Here is a 16,680-nt window from a genome sequence, read left to right on the forward strand (position 1 = left end):
CACCAGCCTTGTGTACATACCGCAGACTAGATAGTCACATTAGTGCAGGTGGAGCTTTAGATAATAGTTGGTAAACCTCTCTGAAGTGGCCAAGGAGAAAAGCTGGGTTATCTTGCCTTGACTCCTCTACGGAAAGGTTTTTCTTCTGCCTGATAATGCAGAACTCTAATTTACTAACACTCTTACTTAATATTTTCTAATATCAACAGGGGACAGCAATGAATATATTCCTTAACTGTCTCACTCCTTAAGCAGGTGTTTCTGCCTAGTTTATGGGCTTTTCCTAAATCAAAGCTTGTTTGCACTTCACAAGCCTGCTTAAATCAGGAAGTTGGGCTCATCAAACATGGTCATCTTTAGTCAAGGCAGATCTTTAAACAGAGAGTAGACTTGAGGCTAAAAGTACATGTAAAAATTAGTGAATTTGCCAACATTATTCAGAAATTGTGAAACATTTCAGACTACGATATCCCCCCTACACAAATGATACAAGTCAAAGATGGTCCCACAATAGTCTCACAGTACTATTCCTAGTACCAAATATCCATCATTTTTCCTTGATATTATTTGCATAGCTTCTAAAGGAGGCAATAGGTAGGTCCTGATTAGTACAAATAATGAATCCTCTTAAGTGGTGGCATTATTCAAATTCACCCTTATTTTCACTGAGCTGGAGTCAATCACCATATTTTACATAATTATAATATTGAATAGAGTGAATTCAAATACATTTGACCCATCCACTTTGCACTAATTGGAACCTAGCTGGGAATTTGAGTCTACCAATTTGGAAATGATCTGGACCAAGAATTCTGGAGCTCTATCCAGCATTCAAGACCAGAATACCACTGATCTGAGTGCTCACTTGTGATTTATTATATTGATGACAGCGTCGGGCAGCGACAGCTTTTGTGCCTGGGTCGTGCTCTGCTTCGGAAATCAAAGATTCTCATCCTGGATGAGGCCACAGCTGCTGTGGATCTGGAAACAGATAACCTAATCCAGGCCACAATCCGAAAGGAGTTCTCCAATTGTACAGTCATCACCATTGCCCACCGCCTCCACACAATTATGGACAGTGACAGGTGAGTCCTGAGTGTTAAACTTGAGAGGATGAGATGGGAGAATACACGTAAAAGGGAACAGGAATGAGGCGAGCATCTGTTATAAAATACAGAGATGGAGAATCCATAGATGGGAAATCTATTACTTGACAGAATAACAAATGGGAGAAAACATACTATGGAAACTGCTGGAAATAGCCCTTCCATGGAACAGTCCAGAAACTGGGGGGTTGGGAGGAAATGAGTTGTGGAAGATGGGCTCATCATACTGGGTGAAAGGGATTGCGGATGTTCCTTCAGATTCTAAGAGTTTAGGTTTACTTTTTAACTCCTGAGACTCAACACTTCCTCTCTGTCTCGGTTGCAGGGTTATGGTGTTGGATAGTGGCAAGATTGTAGAATTTGACAGTCCTGATGAACTGCTCCAGAGGTCTGGTCCTTTTTACTCCATGGCCAAAGATGCTGGCATTGAAAGTCTGAACACATCACTTTAGCTACATCCAAATGCCAGGAGGCCACCAATGCACAAAGCCTGATGTAAATAAATGAAGCTGTACAAAGGACATTGGCTTCTGAGCTGGAGCATCTGGATCTTCACTATGCTTCAGCTATCCCACAGGGCTGAGGCAATGAAACTCATCCACTTGGCCTTGGCCCTTCTATGTTGGTTTTAAGACTATATTAAAATTCCCAAAATATACATGAGGGACAGAAGTGATGGGTGACTGCTACCTTGGGTGGTACCTGCTGTAGGAGAATGCTGAGTAACACCGAAGACAGTACCTATTTTGTCCACAGTGCCTAGCAAGTAGTAGGTACTTAATAAAAGCCTGTTGATTAAGGGAGTGTTGGCCTTCTTGTTTTATGAGTGTTAAGGATTTTGGGTGCCCATTTGTTCCCTAGTAGTGACAAATGAGGGATGTGCCTCTAATCCAATTTGCCTTAAAAAAAGGCAGATGATGACTGTAATTGCTACCTTATTGTTTGCCTTCTCAATGGGTGGGAAAGGGAAGGGAGGGAGAGGGAGAATTTGGAACCTAAAATTTAGAAACAAATGTTAAATTTTTTCACATGTAATTGGGAAATATTTAATGAAATAAAAAATATTTTTTTAAAAAGAGGCAGATGCTTCTACCTCCCTGTCTGTGATATACGGTAAGTGAAAGGGTAAAAATGAAAATATTTGGCTCCTTGTTCCCAAAGAGAGAATAACAAATGGCAGTTAAGGAGGCCTGCACCCACATGTGCCCAAGAAGTCTGTCACCTGCATCCACCAGCTTCAGCCATCATGAACATACATCTCTTTGGCCAGTGTCTTCATGTCTATGGGCTGCCCAAGCTGAATGTAATATTACACAAGGTGGTGAGGAGTCAAACCTGGGAGTCATGGAAAAATCAGACACCTGCACCCACTTCAGATGTGTGTGTGCAGCCTGTGTAAACAGCTATCCACCCTGAGCCCCTCAGAATAGGAGGCAGATCTACCTTAATGAGAGACAACAATGCAAAAGAGATTTCAAAATATTAATGTATCAGATGTCAAATGCAAATATTGCTTTTGAGTAATATTTTAGTTGTTTTTAAAAAATTTTTTGAGTATTTTTTTTACCTTTTGATAGGGTAAAAATCAAAATTGAAAAACCATCAGATATACCAACTGAAGGCCTACTATTGTCACTATCTCTATCTCAGCTTCCTAATAGTAACATATCACATTTATTATTGTCACCATGGGATTTGGGGGATTAAGTAGTGATTAACCTCAAAAAGCAGTTTACCAGTATAAAATATCGAATTTTGTTTCAAGCCCCTCTTCCTACTTTTTTTTTTTTACAAGTTCTATCTCAAAACTCCTTTCAAAAAATTTACCCACAGCACCAAAATGTCCTTGGGATTGAACTGATGAATCTCATGAAGAGTCTACACTCCCACCATTCCCAGTTTTCCACTTCTAACCTCTATGACTTCCACATGTCCCTGGCCCTCTACCTGCCTCCCTTGCCCCCAAAAAAGCCAGAAGAGGGTAAAAAGCACTTTCCTCCCACAACCACACTGTGAAGTAGGATGGCGCAGGGAAAACATGAGTCTTGGAGTCATGGGTTCGAGTCCTGCTTTTTGACACTAGCTATGGGACTGCAGGCAAGTCCTTGGTCTCTGAGCCCCAGCTGCCTGAAAAATGAGGCACATATACCTTCCCCCTTTCCAGCAGTTGTCACAGCAACATTTAAAACCGCTGTGGTGTCTGGAGCCATCTTGAAGATAAAAACATTCCTTTCAGCAAACACCTTAGTCACCTGTCTCTTACGCAGTCTAGGCTCCATCACTACTGCAGGGGAAGCCCGCTCCCCATCCCCAAACCCCACTGGCAAAACAATGCTGGGCCACCTGCTTAGCATCTGGGCTTCTCTGCTGGGAATGTTGTCAAATGCTGAGGCAAGAATGTCAGAGCTACGTCAGACTGATGAAGTTTGTCTCTGTAACAATGAATCTATTAACTTCAGAGGCACAGGCTACCTCATGAAGAAACTGTATGAAATAAAACCACAAATAAAGCAACAGGCCAGTCCAGGGACCCTTAACCTCGTCTGTGTCGGGGGCCCCTTTCGGCTTATTCTTCCTTCTCAGACTGATGCTCTTAAGTGAATGTAATACAACATGTACGATTACTGAGGAAAGCACAATGAAATTTATGACATTCAAGAGACCTCATATGAATAGCCCTTGCGCTAGTTGGACTGGAGGTTTATACTTGTGCTCCATAGCACCTAACACGTTATGAATGTTTAGCAAAAGCCAAACATAAAATTTTGTTAAGTGTGATCTTATTTTAGGAGTAACATGCCCTATGGGAGGGCTACAAAGAGAGGCAACTAGGTGGTACAGTGGACAGAGCACTGGCCTCGTAGTCAGAAGACCCGAGTTCAAATGTGACCTCACATACATAGTAGCTCTGTGACCTTGGCAAATCACTTAACTCAGTTTCTTTAACCATTAAACAGGGATAATAAATAGCACTTGAGCTCCCAAGGTTGTTGTGAGGATCAAATGAGATATTTGTAAAGCACCCAACTTTTATAGCAGATGCTACACACACAGACACACAGACACAGACACACACACAGACACACACAGACACAGACACACACAGACACAGACACACAGACACAAAGACACACAGACACAAAGACACACAGACACACACACAGACACACACACACAGACACACACACAGAGACAGAGACACAGAGACACAGACACACACACACACAGACACACACACACAGACACACACAGACACACAGACACACAGACACACAGACACACACACACACACACACACACACACACACACACACACACCCACCCCTAGTTATTATCCGACCTGAATAACGTAGGCTGGGGCAGGGCAGAGGTCGTTTTCTCTGCCTGAAACCTAGGAATATATAAGAGTTCATTTTTGCCCTCCTGTCTCATCTTACACATGAGGAAACTGCCAACAAGGGGTTAGGGGACTTGCCTGAGGTCACAAACATACAACTCTCCAACCTACTCATCTCTCCTCTACATCATGTTATGCTACCTCCATACTACCTAAAGGAACACGTAGCAAACCTGTTCCTACAGTCAGAGATTCAGGGGCATCTATCCAGACAATTAGAGAGAACTAAGATCACCATGATGATAAAGAGGCACCCAGAAAGTGCCTTCTCCTTCTTGACCTCTCTTGCTTCTCCTTTGACACTGCCGATGGTCTCCTCCCCCACCCCACCCCCTTACCTGCTTCCTGAAATCCTCTTTGGAACAACACTTCTTTTTGTTTTTCTAATTCATCTCCTTCTCAGGTTGCTTCTACCTCTTTACTGTAGGCAAACCTCATTGGTTCTGCCTTTGGTCCTTGCCTCTACATTCTACACTCCTTCCTTGAGTGAGCTTATCCTCAACTCTCATGGCTCCAACCATAATTCCTATCCCAAAGACTTTCACACCCACTTCTCCAGATCTCTCACTTGGGCTTTAGACCTTTTATTTCCAAATATCCACAGAACTTTCCCACAATTACATGATCCTCTTTCCACAAACTGGTTCCTCTTCTCAGTGGTCTCATTTTTGTCAGGGGCTGCCATTCTTTTGAGACTTCTAGGCAAGAAAATATTTTTTCCTTTTTTATCTTCTTCATTCCCCGCACTTAATGCCAATAACCCTTTTTTCTTTGCAAAGTCTCTTGGATCTGCTTTTTCTTCTGTGACTGCACTGCCCCACTGGCAGGGCCCTTGTCCCCCTATGCCAGGCTTTTAAAAACAGTTTCTTGGATGACTTCTTGGCCTCCAAGTTATGCTGCTGTCCAACCAATTTTCCTATAATACTGCTTCCATCATGCCACTGTGTTGCTCAAGAACAGACTCATTCCTTGGTTAAATACTAACCAGGATGTAGTCCCTATTTGCTTAAGATCTCTTCCTTTCTTCCACCAGACTTGCCTGAGATTGCTGTTTTAAAACTGTTCCCTGAGCCCAGAGACTCCTTATTTAACTACTTTCCTCTACAGGTCAAACCCTGTTACAACGAGTTCTCAAATTTTGTAGTAGTGACTGTTCCTTGAAATAAAGCCTGGATATCTTTTGACCATATCATACATCAGTTTACGCTGCAATAAAGATGAGTTTTGTCCTGCACTTTCTGGGATGGAATCTCCCATTCTGTTAAGTTTAAGGAAACACAGGATCCTGAGAAAAGCATTCTTTTATTTTAAAAGTTGCTTATTTCTATGGCATTTATTGAGAAAATGTCCAAAGACCAAAAATATGTTGAATAAAAGATAAAATATGCCAAGGGCCATTCACTTAAAAAAAAATTTATTTACAAAAAGAACCAGTTCAGTATCCACAACTCTAAAATTACTAACAGTCCAAGACTAAAGGAGAGAACCTCTTCCTTCTCCTCTGAGCAAGAGCAGCAGACATCTCTCCATGCTGGGAGGGAGAGGGTGGGCATGTTGTTACCTCCCTAATTCATTTGAGCTTGATTTTGAGGAGCAGAAGGTGAAAAGGAGGTTCCAGAAAGACTGCTCTTTTGAATACCCAATCATGAGTGGTTCCAAGACAGGAAAGCTCTTGTAAACAAATACGTGTCTTGGCTGGGAGGCTGGTGGAGGTATGCTGTCATAAGTTGTAGTGGAAAATGACCCTGACATGAGTATAGATTGGGGAGTATGTTCTGAGATGACAGAAAATATGGAGCAGATAGTACTGGTCTTGGCAGTCCTATGTTTGGATATAGACACATGCACATATCCACTCTTACTCTGAGTATATGGCCCTATGCTTCTTCTCCAGCTTCAATCTACCTCAGAGAGCTCCCTAATGATTTTAGAAATTCTAGTCTAACAAGATAAGGAGGCTACCTTTTTAGCACCCAGAGATATGCGAGGGAAGGGAGGCCTTGCTGAACTAAGGAGGGCAAAATATCCCTGGAAATATTCTGACATGCTGCTTTAGCCCAAACAACATCCCAAACATAGAGATCTAAAGCTCTTTATAAACTGGCTGCAGTTCTAGCCCTACTGGGTTAGAATCTATGGAGCCACCTAAAAAGAGGATATGTGAAAGTATCATTCCCATTTAGTGTGATAATAAAAAAGGGCCATTTCCACTTAGGTGAAGGTGAGCTAAAATGGGAAGAATTATTCTATGCCCCACCACAGGAGAAAGAATTTGTTCAGGTGAAGTATGTATAGAAAAAAAACCCTAGCATCTTAGAGAGAATAAAGAAAAAACTGATGTTTCACATACCAGAACTAGGGAAAGGAAGAACATTTTAGTAAAAGGACTGTTAGTATTTGGGGGCCTTTGTGTACTGGAGAATGGCGTTATCAGAGGAGCTTACAATCATTAGGTCTGTTAGGTCCAAAAATGTCACTGCCATGTGTAAAGAACCAACCAGAAGCAGTCTGAAATGGGTCACAGGTCAGGCCATGACCCAAATAACCATCACTTTTCACTTGATCCAAGTCAGCATCTCATTGCTGGATCCTGGGGCTGTGCATGAGGTCAAATGCAGCTACTGCATAGCAAGCTGTGCCAATCCCCTTTAAGATCCTCAGGCTAAGGCACTATCACCATCATATGCAGGTACAAGCTGGTCATAAATGTTCTTTCCCTATGTGGATTCCAGGCCTGGGCTCTCCCCTTAGTGATATCTGAACCACCTCTAAGTCCCAGGTCCATTTTTAAGTTCTACTAATTCTAATGAGCAGCAGCATTCATAATACCATTGCAGACAACAAGGTTTCAATCTTGTATTCTGCCATTCCATAGTTAAACAGTGCAGACAACCCCTCTATATCAGATATAGGAGACACAGTGCCCCTTTTTTCTCTCCCTTTTCTTCACTGGGTTCCTAGAACCCCTGCTGCCAACTGGAAACAAAAGCACCAGGACTGAACAGGAAGCAGTGCAGATTCAGGTATACTCAGTTTTTCGGATGTAATTGGATGGAACATAGCCTCTCTTCCCATTCAGTTCAGCCAACCACCATTCCTTGTTTCCTGTAACATCTTTGAACTCAAGAATCCTGAGTTTCTGATTGGCCAACACACTCAATTCATTTGGGCTCCGGGCCTTGAAAGTGTAGACAGCAAAATAAACCTGTGTGTATAAGAGAATGAGTTATCAACAGACCACTCGCAACCAAGATTCACCCTTCATCCTTTCAGGGACCTGAATTCATGGCCTTGAGGCTGGAAAAAGCTCAATCAACACAGTTATTGGGTGGGCCAGTGCTCCAAAAGAAGGTTCCCAACTGTAGCTCTTTAAAGATCAGCTACAGGGTGCTCAATGACCAGGTTTTGTTTTTTTTTTTAATGCCCTCACATGACCAACCCAAAGGAAAGTAGTTCTTATCCTTATCACAGTCTATCTCTTCTGAGTAAATCTGAGGCCCTTGGGTAGCACTTACCTGATTGCCTGCAGCCTCCACACTTTCCAGCTCCTCATTTGGATCTTCCACTGAGGGTGGCATCTTAGAACATCCCTTTAAGAGGTCTCCCCCTTGCCTAGGCTGCCCATTGCGTCGTGGCACTACTTGGCTAACTGTTACAGGGTGACTGGTGTGTCGGTAGCCTCTCACAGCAGGAGTCCGTTGGTCAACATCTCTAGTTAAGTCTACCATGTCCACAGGATTCCATGACCTGGTTTGGGAAGGAGAGTCTTTGTCTAGCAGACATCTGGAAGGAGCTTCCTCAGGAACAACTGAGTTTGAAGAAGTATGGACATTCTCCTGGCCAGACTCTTGCCACAAGGCAGAGCTCTGAGTGGGTTGTTGGAGGGGTCCTGAGGCATCTGCCACTACATTGCCAGGGTTTATGGACAAGGCATTGTTGCTACTCTGCCTGGGGAACTTAGGAGAAGAATTGCTGTGCTCCGATTCAGTAGAGGAATGGCTGCCGACAGAAGCATCTGAATGGCTCCGACGTGAGTTGTAGGGCTTCAAGAAGGAGCTGTACACAAAGCCTTTGGTGACTACAGTAAATAAATACAAAGGTCAGCAGTTTTCAAGGCAACAAAGGAATAACAAAATCAATAGTCAAGCTGCTAAGAACACTCTTTTAAAAATGCCAAGATGCCTAGGGACAAGAGATCTTCAAATCACAAAATCAGATCACAAAGAATGGTAGAGCTCATCAAGTTCAATGCAGCATGAAATAGTGGACCAAGTGTGGCACTTGGAGTCAGGAAGACTGGAGTTCAAATGATGCCTCTGCTTATTGGCTGTGTGATCACTGGCAAGGTGCTTACTCTCTCTGAATCTCCAATTTCCTCATCTGTAAAATGGGGATAATCTGAAGTACGTACTTTACAGGTCTGTTGCACTGTTCTAATTAAATAATGTACCTATAAACTTTTTTGTAAAATGATTTATAAATTTTTACAGCATTGGCAATAATATCTACCATTTGTATGGTCATTTACAAATACAATAAAAGTCTTCTTGTCTCCAAGTCCTGCACCCTGCCCACCCCCACTGCACCAGTTAGCTGCCTAACACAAAGGGAACTTCAACAATACTTATTATTAAATGGACCTCCCTCCTCTGACCCCACCTCCTGCCTGACCTGGTGTCAAAATGAATAACATGAATGAACACTACACCATCCCTCAGATGTGCTACAACAGTGACAGTGAAGGGGAACACACTCCCTCATCAAGCTGCTCCTTTCATTTTTAGATATTTCTAATTGGTAGGAAGTTCTCTTCTTAGACTGAGCAAAGTATATCTGGTTCTAAGTTCTGATCCAAGTTTGCTCTTTGAAGTTTTATGTATTTAATCTACTTCTGCTTTCACAGATCCACCATTTCAATATTTCAAGATAGAAATCACAATCCCTAAGTCTTCTCTTAGTTGGACTATAGGGAAAGCTGAGCACGGGCAGAACTAATGCTTTTGAACTAGTTCTGGAGAAGAGAGTCCCTTGGACAGCAAGGAGATCAAATCAGTCAATACTCAAAGAAATAAAGTCAGTAAAGGTTAACTGCACCTGATTAAGTTCAGTGAGGTGCAAGATTTTACATAGTACCGTTGGGACTAGAAGGAACCTTATGCTTTCCATTGGGAAACTGGAAAGTCACATAATGAAGCTGAGGCTTAAATGAGTTTGGCCACATAAGGAGAAGACAGGAGTCAACAGAAAAGACTCTGATACTGGGAAAGACTGAAGGCAAAAGGAGAAGGAGACAGCAGGATGAGATGGATGGATAAGTGTCATGGAAACAATGAATGTGGGGTAGGACAGACTTCGGGAGACAGCGGAGGACAGAAGGGCCTGGCGTGCTGTGGTCCATGGGATCACAAAGAGTTGGACATGACTGAACAAAAGCAAGAAGTCTTCTCTTCTCCAGAAACATCTGCAGTTCTGTCAAATGATTCTCATGCCATGGTTTCATGCCCCTCAGCACCCTGGTCACCCTCTTCTGGACATGCTCCAGCTAATCAATGTCCCTCTTCAAATATGCTGTCAAGAATTACTAAGACACATGACTGTCTGTGGCTAATGAGGAACTCTTTCCTTTCTCCTTCTAGACACTATATATTTCAATAACATGGCCACATCATATAGCTGACACTGAGTTTATATCAAATGAAACCTCTAAAGTTTTCTTTGCATCAAGTGTTGTCTTGCCATGTTTTTCCCCTATTGTATTTGTGGAAGCTGGTTTTTGTAACCCAAGTCTGGATCTTATTAATTTACCTAATAGGCCTATTGTCTAATCCAAATTTCTATCTCCAAGGTTACTGGGACAAGAAATATGTCCCAATGGAAAGTGTAAGGTCCCTTCTAGCCCTATGCAAATTCTTGTACCTCAGTGGACTTAATCAGGTGCACTTAACCTTTACTGTGTATGGACCCCTCCTCTGGCATTACAGGGAAGCCTGTGGACTCCTTCTCAGAAGAATGCTTTTAAATGCTTAAAATAAAACACAAAGGATTAGAAAGAAAACAAATTTTGTTGAAAAAAAAAAAGAAATTCATGTGCCCCTGGGTTAGGAACCTCTGGACTAGGTATTCTCTAAAGTTTCTACCTTGAAGTCCTATGATTTGATGTGTCCTGCTGAAATCTCAACAAACTGTAAGGTTCAAATCACAGGATTTCTCTGATCTCCTAGTCTAATATTTACCGCTCATGGCGACTAAAAATGTACCACTCCTAGGATGCTATGAAGTGAACAGAATGTTCATTCAATGTTTCCTCTAAAAACACTACTCTGCTAAGTTACAAAAATATAATATGACAAAATCTTTGCCCCTGAGTAACTAACATTCTACTTGGGGGAACAGACATCTATACAGAGAAATATATAGATAAGTACAAGCTGAAGTAAGTATGGAATAATTGGGCAAAGGCAAGATGCAGAGAAAGTACCCTAGGAAAATCTGAAGATGGAAAAAACTGAGGATCAGGAAATGAGCACAGCGTTGAAGACAAAGCCTCTAAAAGGCAAAGATGAGGAAGGAGTGCATTTCAGGCATGAAGGGAAAGTCTAGACAAGTCCACGAATGTAGATTCAGGAGTGTTCTAGTAATCGAGTTTCTTGGAAAAGTAGGCTGGGAGACAGGCTAGTGAGGGCCCTAAATGCCAAGCTAAGGAAACTTCGTTTTACATTAAAAGCAACTGGAAACCACCATGCAAGAAAGTGACAAAATCAGCCCTTAGGAAGATTACTTTGACAGATGTGTGAAATATAATTTGGAGAACGGAGGATAATAGAGACAAAGGAGACCAATAAGAAGACTGTAAGAAGAGTTCAGCTGAGAGATGACAAGGACTTGAGTTAGAATGCAGCTGTAAAGATGGATTTAATAAAAAAAAGAGGTAAAATCAACACGTCGGATGTGGGGAGTGGGAAGGAAGAGTTAAAGATGGGCTTGAAGTTTCAAGCCTAGGTAACAAGAATACAATGAACAGAAACAGGGATGTTTTGGAGAAAGAGAGGGGGTTTAAGAGAGAAAAATGATCAGTTTAGTTTTGGATATGTTGCATTTGAACTTCCAGTGAGAACTCCAGTGAGTGGAGATATTTAGGAAAGAAATGTGGAGGGAGGTTAAGGCTAGATATGTGGATTTGGGGATCATCTTGAGAGAGGTGATAATCCTATGCATGAGATGGTGCAAATACCTATTTTTACAAAAGAGGAAACAAGGATCAATCAGAGGTTAAGTAATTTTCCCACACAGTAACTAGAGGACCTAGGACTTGAACTCAAGATTATTTTACCTCAAATTCTCTTTCCGCTATAAATGTGCTGCATTTCAAAAGGCTTAAGTTATGCTAAGAAGTTAAGTTAGCTATTAGAGGTAGGATTTTACTGGTTGTAAGTTTTATCAATGTTTTTAATCAAATATATATCTAAGATAAACCAAAGAGTCTCCTTTGGAGATTTAAAAGAAATGGACTGATTATCATCTTTGAAGCACAGGTGTTAAACACTACTACCTAAAGGTAAAGGAGAAATCAAATGATGTCTTGAGAATCAGATATCTGCTTCAATGAGGCAAGAATCAAAAGACATTGTTCCTGGACTGGAACAAATTCATGAATAACTTACAATACCATTTGTCCCTGCTGAGCAGCTAGCACCAAATGCCATCTCAAACACTTACCTCCATTGTCAATCAGCCACCGATTCTGACTACCCATAGGGTCCTTCTTTTTGATTACACCCACAAGGTCTCCCTCGAGGAGTGACACATCTAAATCCTGGGCAGCATTGAAATTCCTTTCTGCTTGGAAGAGTTTTTCAGGGGGATATTTCCCCAGCAGGGTAGTACGGAGTTCATCTGACTGTAGCATATAACTTGGCTGAAAAGTAACACAAAAGGTACAAGTGATTAATAATGGTTCCTCATTTGGATTAATTCACAACCTGCTCAAAGAGAGTCTCAGAAACAATGACAAAAGTCTCCTCTCATAAAAATGTAAGACCTAAAAGCACCAGGCCTAGAGTCAGGAAGATCTGAGTTCAAATCCAGCTTCAAACCCTTTCTAGCTCTGAGAAGTCATTTCATCTGTTTGCCTCAGTTTCCTCATCTATAAAAACAGGGGTAAGAAGGCTGTTGTTGTGAAGATCAAATAAGTGCTTAGCACAGTGCCTGGCACACAGTAAGCTCTATATAAATGTTAGCTATTACCATCATGACTCCTTGGCCTCATTACAGATACAGGCCAAGAACTTTGGTGTTCAATTTCTTCCTATCTGGGTTAAGAAAAATTATCATTTTATCTTCGTATATATAATTTGGCCAAAAAGTAGGTGAATTAACTGGGGAATGAATGAATAACTAGTAAAATAATGCAATGGGATATGCTTGTGCTGCAAGAAACCAAATATGAAGAATTTAGAAAAAAAAAAGTGTCAACAGTTGAATGAATTAAATAGAACCAGGAAACTATACACCATGACTACAATATGTAAATGAAAAATATATTCAACCAAAGCCAAATACCACGTTATTGCAATGACTATTCTTGGCCTTAGAGAAGAGGGAACACATACCTCTCTTCCTTCTTTGAAGAACAGTGGTTCAATGAGGGAGGACACTGCTCTATGTCAGGTGGTTTGGTTACCTGCTTTTCTTTGTTATGAGGGAAAGCTCATTGGGTTTGTGTAAGGATTGGGATAATATTAAAACAAATGCATTACTAAAAAGGTAATTTTTTAAAAATTAAAATGATAAAAGTTGGAATTTTTTAAAAAAGTAACCTTTTCATTATATAGTAAAGACATATTATAATTTCTAAGAAGGAATTAATTCCCTTCTAATAATTATCAAGATCAGTTCCAAAGTATGCTTTTCAGAGAAATGAATGGGATAAATACATTCTGTGGAAATTACAACTTCATGACTCCAGGTATCTTTGATAGAACCTAGACAAGAACAGAATTCTCCTTTTCCATCTGCTACAATATTTAAGCTCCTACAAACTCTGTATGAAGACCGCTTCTGGTCACACTGGCTTGGGTACACAAACTTCTTCTGTGGAAGTAGTCTTGGACTCACCAAACCCTGAAGAGGCTTCCGAGAAGACTGGCGCTCCATAGTTTTTCTCTCAAAGGGCTTCTTAGTGACTGGAAGAGACTCTGGGAAGAAAGTAAAGACCTGGAGCTGCTGAAGAACTCGGCTGTGCTCTTCATGGAAGACGGCGATAAGGTTTCCCTCTCTGTCAGCAACTTTAAGCAGCTAGAGCCCACGAAAAGGAGAGCAATGATAAGGCAGGGAAAGAATCAAAAAGAAGAAAGAACTGCAGGAATGAATGCTTCCATCAAAATTAATTCTGGAAGTAAAAGCTCTGCTTCAGTCCACCCCATGTAAAGAGTCAACAACCACGGGCTGGAGTATCAACTCTAACAACTCTATGCACAGTCAAAATGCAAAACTGACCAGCCTATTTAACCTGGCCAAGAGAAGACACGGGGACAGAGGATCACTGACTTCAAGTATTTGAAAAAAAGTTTGTAGAAGAGTTTTTGTTTTGTTTGTTAAAGTGGAAGTTTCAGGAAGGCTATTTTTTCAATATAAGGAAAAACATCACAATGATTTTAAGTAGTCCAACAGGGATATGAATTGCCTTGGGAAGTATTAAGTTTCCCACAACAAGAGACCTTCAAGTAGAGGTCGGATGAGTACTGTTAGAGATATTGTAGAGATGGCTCCTGCTCAGGTAAGGGGCAGACTCTGTGATCTGTGAGGTTCTCATTCTGATGAAATGAGAGAAACTTCCAGAGCAGATATCTCACCAACAACGAAAGAAGATCAAGAATGCAAATTGTAACTAGGCTTGATCCAGGGCCAGATCTTACCAACTGGGATTTACATTATTTACCAGATAATACTGTTATTTTCCATACCAAATGAGTAAAATTTCAGAAAAGGCTGCTTTTCACTCATATCACTAAAGGGAATAAGGCACTCACTGTGAGCAGTGGCTGCAACTCCTGCAGGGCCCGATGGACAAAATCACAGTGTGCCTCCGCATAGCCATGGATGCAATTGGAGAAAAGGCCTTGGGCATAATGTCTAAATTTAGGGAGTTCATCCAACAACTGCGCATTTAAGGCCTCATAGTTGTTACGGGCAGACTGCAGTTCTTCCAAAGTTTTCTTGTCCTTCAACTTTTCTGCCCGTTCTGTGCAATTGTAGAAGTCCAACAACTTATCAAAGCGTTTCTGGACGAGCTTGTGGGGTCCTGTGAACATGCTCAAAAGCTGGTTCAAGGGTGAGATGACAAGCCTTTCTGTCCTCTCTTTCTGTGGGGAAAAGAAAGGAACATTGTTTGGGCAAATTACTTGGTGTACTCAGTCTGCACTGTCTGTCCACATTTGTCATTTGTTCACACACTGGAATATAGACCCATTTGTAAGGATTCATAACAGTATAATATTCATCTATAGCATTCCAGGATGAGTGACATTATTTCACACTTCCACATTCTAAATTTCTATCTATTCATTTATCCAGTTTGCCCAGCATTCACCAACATGCAAGCAAATGCGTTTAATAAGTGATGTTAATCAGATCTCCACCTGAAGTTTCACCAATTAATGTAAACTGATGATTAATACCAAAGTATACACCTAAAAAAGATTAATATTCAAATTGCAAACCAGGTCTGATTGCCTTAATTTTGTATGGCTTGAATATAACTTAAATTGAAGTAAATGAACCAAAAGCCTGAAGTTAGCACAACTTAAGAACTTACAAGTAATTCCTACATATTTACATTTCTAGAATTTTTTCTAGGACCTGGACGAATTATGAGTAGTAAGGACGCCAACTTGTAAGAAATAGTACCAGAGGAAGCCACTTACAAAATCTGTGAAGAGCTGGTCACTGATATAACGATGCACTTTCTCAAACTTCTCCAAGTCTCCATTTCCCTTCTCCATACACACATCCCACATGCTGATAGCAGCCAAAACTTTCATACATGCTGATTCCTGGAGCAAGAATCATAACAAATCCTATAATCAAGGCAGCCTATTACAGCTGAAAAAAAGACTAGATTTGAAGTCAGAAAAACTGGAATCAAATTTTGGTTCTGCTATTTACTATTTATGTAACTTTGTTACTTAACCTTTCTAGGCCTGTTTCTTAATCTAAGAAATGAGGAAGTTGTACTAGTCCTATTCAAGATCTATGAATCACACTCTCAAAATTAAAGGTTGTCCCTCCTTTCTGTTAACAACTTGTTAACAAATCCTGCTGGGTTGGAGAAAAATACTTTGCAAGGGAGGTTTATTGCCTATTTCATTAAAACAAAATGTATCGACAAATTTAAGTAAATAATACATAAACACGACTGGTTGGTTATTTACTCACACGAATATGCTGAAGGTAGAGGGAAAGGTCCCGGATAAAAGACTTAATAAGTCTTTCTTGCATTCTGAAGTTCTTCTCCGTTTCTTCAAATGCTTCATCTCTTATCTGTATAAAATAAACAGTAAATACATAGTCTTTCTTTCTGTCTACAGTCAAGTCACAATGCTTGATTAAAGCCCGAGAAACAGGTCTCTCTTAAACATTTCATCATTCTATTTGGCTCCCAATTTCCAAATGGACCAACCCTAACTTGCTATGCCTGCCTTTTCAAGCCATATAATTCAGGTCTGTACTTTACCCATCCAACCACATTTCCCACTATTCTTTGACAAGAACATTGTTCTGGTCTGATCAGGTTGCTCTCATTATTGTCCCTGGCACAGGCCATATTCATTCTAACTGCCATGCTTTCCTTCTTGTTCCCTTAATCTATAAAGCTTTTCCCTCTTCTCCACTGGCTTAACTCCTTTATGTTATTTAAGGCTCATCTCAAATATCACTTCCTCCATGAAGTTTCTCCTGAATCTCCAGCTTTCATTGTTTCTTCCTATGAACCATGAGGAACTCACTGGACACACTATATAATTAGTTATATTTTGTTCTCATTTTTTAATGTATGTTAGTCTCATCTCTTCCTGATAGCTCTTTAAGGTCAAGAAACAAGTTTCATGTATCTGTATTCCCAATTAGGTATTCACAGAGCAACAGAACCAGTGGCTTCAGGTTCTTCAACTTAACTGCTGA

General features: G+C 40.8%; 2 protein-coding genes across 8 annotated transcripts in view; one reads left to right on the forward strand and one right to left on the reverse strand.

Moving 5' to 3' along the window:
- The window catches only part of ABCC2 (ATP binding cassette subfamily C member 2), a 70,378-nt gene extending 68,473 nt beyond the window's left edge, over positions 1-1,905 (forward strand). Inside the window, exons 31-32 of the mRNA XM_072627207.1 lie at positions 891-1,085; positions 1,432-1,905. Coding sequence (XP_072483308.1) covers positions 891-1,085; positions 1,432-1,558 — 322 coding nt within the window. The 3' untranslated portion in view covers positions 1,559-1,905. The remainder of the gene's footprint in view (positions 1-890; positions 1,086-1,431) is intronic.
- Positions 1,906-5,900: 3,995 nt separating this feature from the next.
- Positions 5,901-16,680, reverse strand: part of DNMBP (dynamin binding protein) — a 107,386-nt gene continuing 96,606 nt past the window's right edge. For all 7 annotated transcript variants that reach the window (XM_072627146.1, XM_072627179.1, XM_072627138.1 and 4 more), the window contains 7 exons: positions 15,937-16,041; positions 15,426-15,554; positions 14,532-14,864; positions 13,618-13,797; positions 12,220-12,418; positions 8,019-8,581; positions 5,901-7,708 (listed from right to left, as the gene is read on the reverse strand). In XM_072627146.1, coding sequence (XP_072483247.1) covers positions 7,523-7,708; positions 8,019-8,581; positions 12,220-12,418; positions 13,618-13,797; positions 14,532-14,864; positions 15,426-15,554; positions 15,937-16,041 — 1,695 coding nt within the window. In that variant the 3' untranslated portion in view covers positions 5,901-7,522. The remainder of the gene's footprint in view (positions 7,709-8,018; positions 8,582-12,219; positions 12,419-13,617; positions 13,798-14,531; positions 14,865-15,425; positions 15,555-15,936; positions 16,042-16,680) is intronic.

This window comes from Notamacropus eugenii, chromosome 1, assembly GCF_028372415.1.
Source record: "Notamacropus eugenii isolate mMacEug1 chromosome 1, mMacEug1.pri_v2, whole genome shotgun sequence".
In the NCBI taxonomy this organism is placed as follows: Eukaryota; Metazoa; Chordata; class Mammalia; order Diprotodontia; family Macropodidae; genus Notamacropus; species Notamacropus eugenii.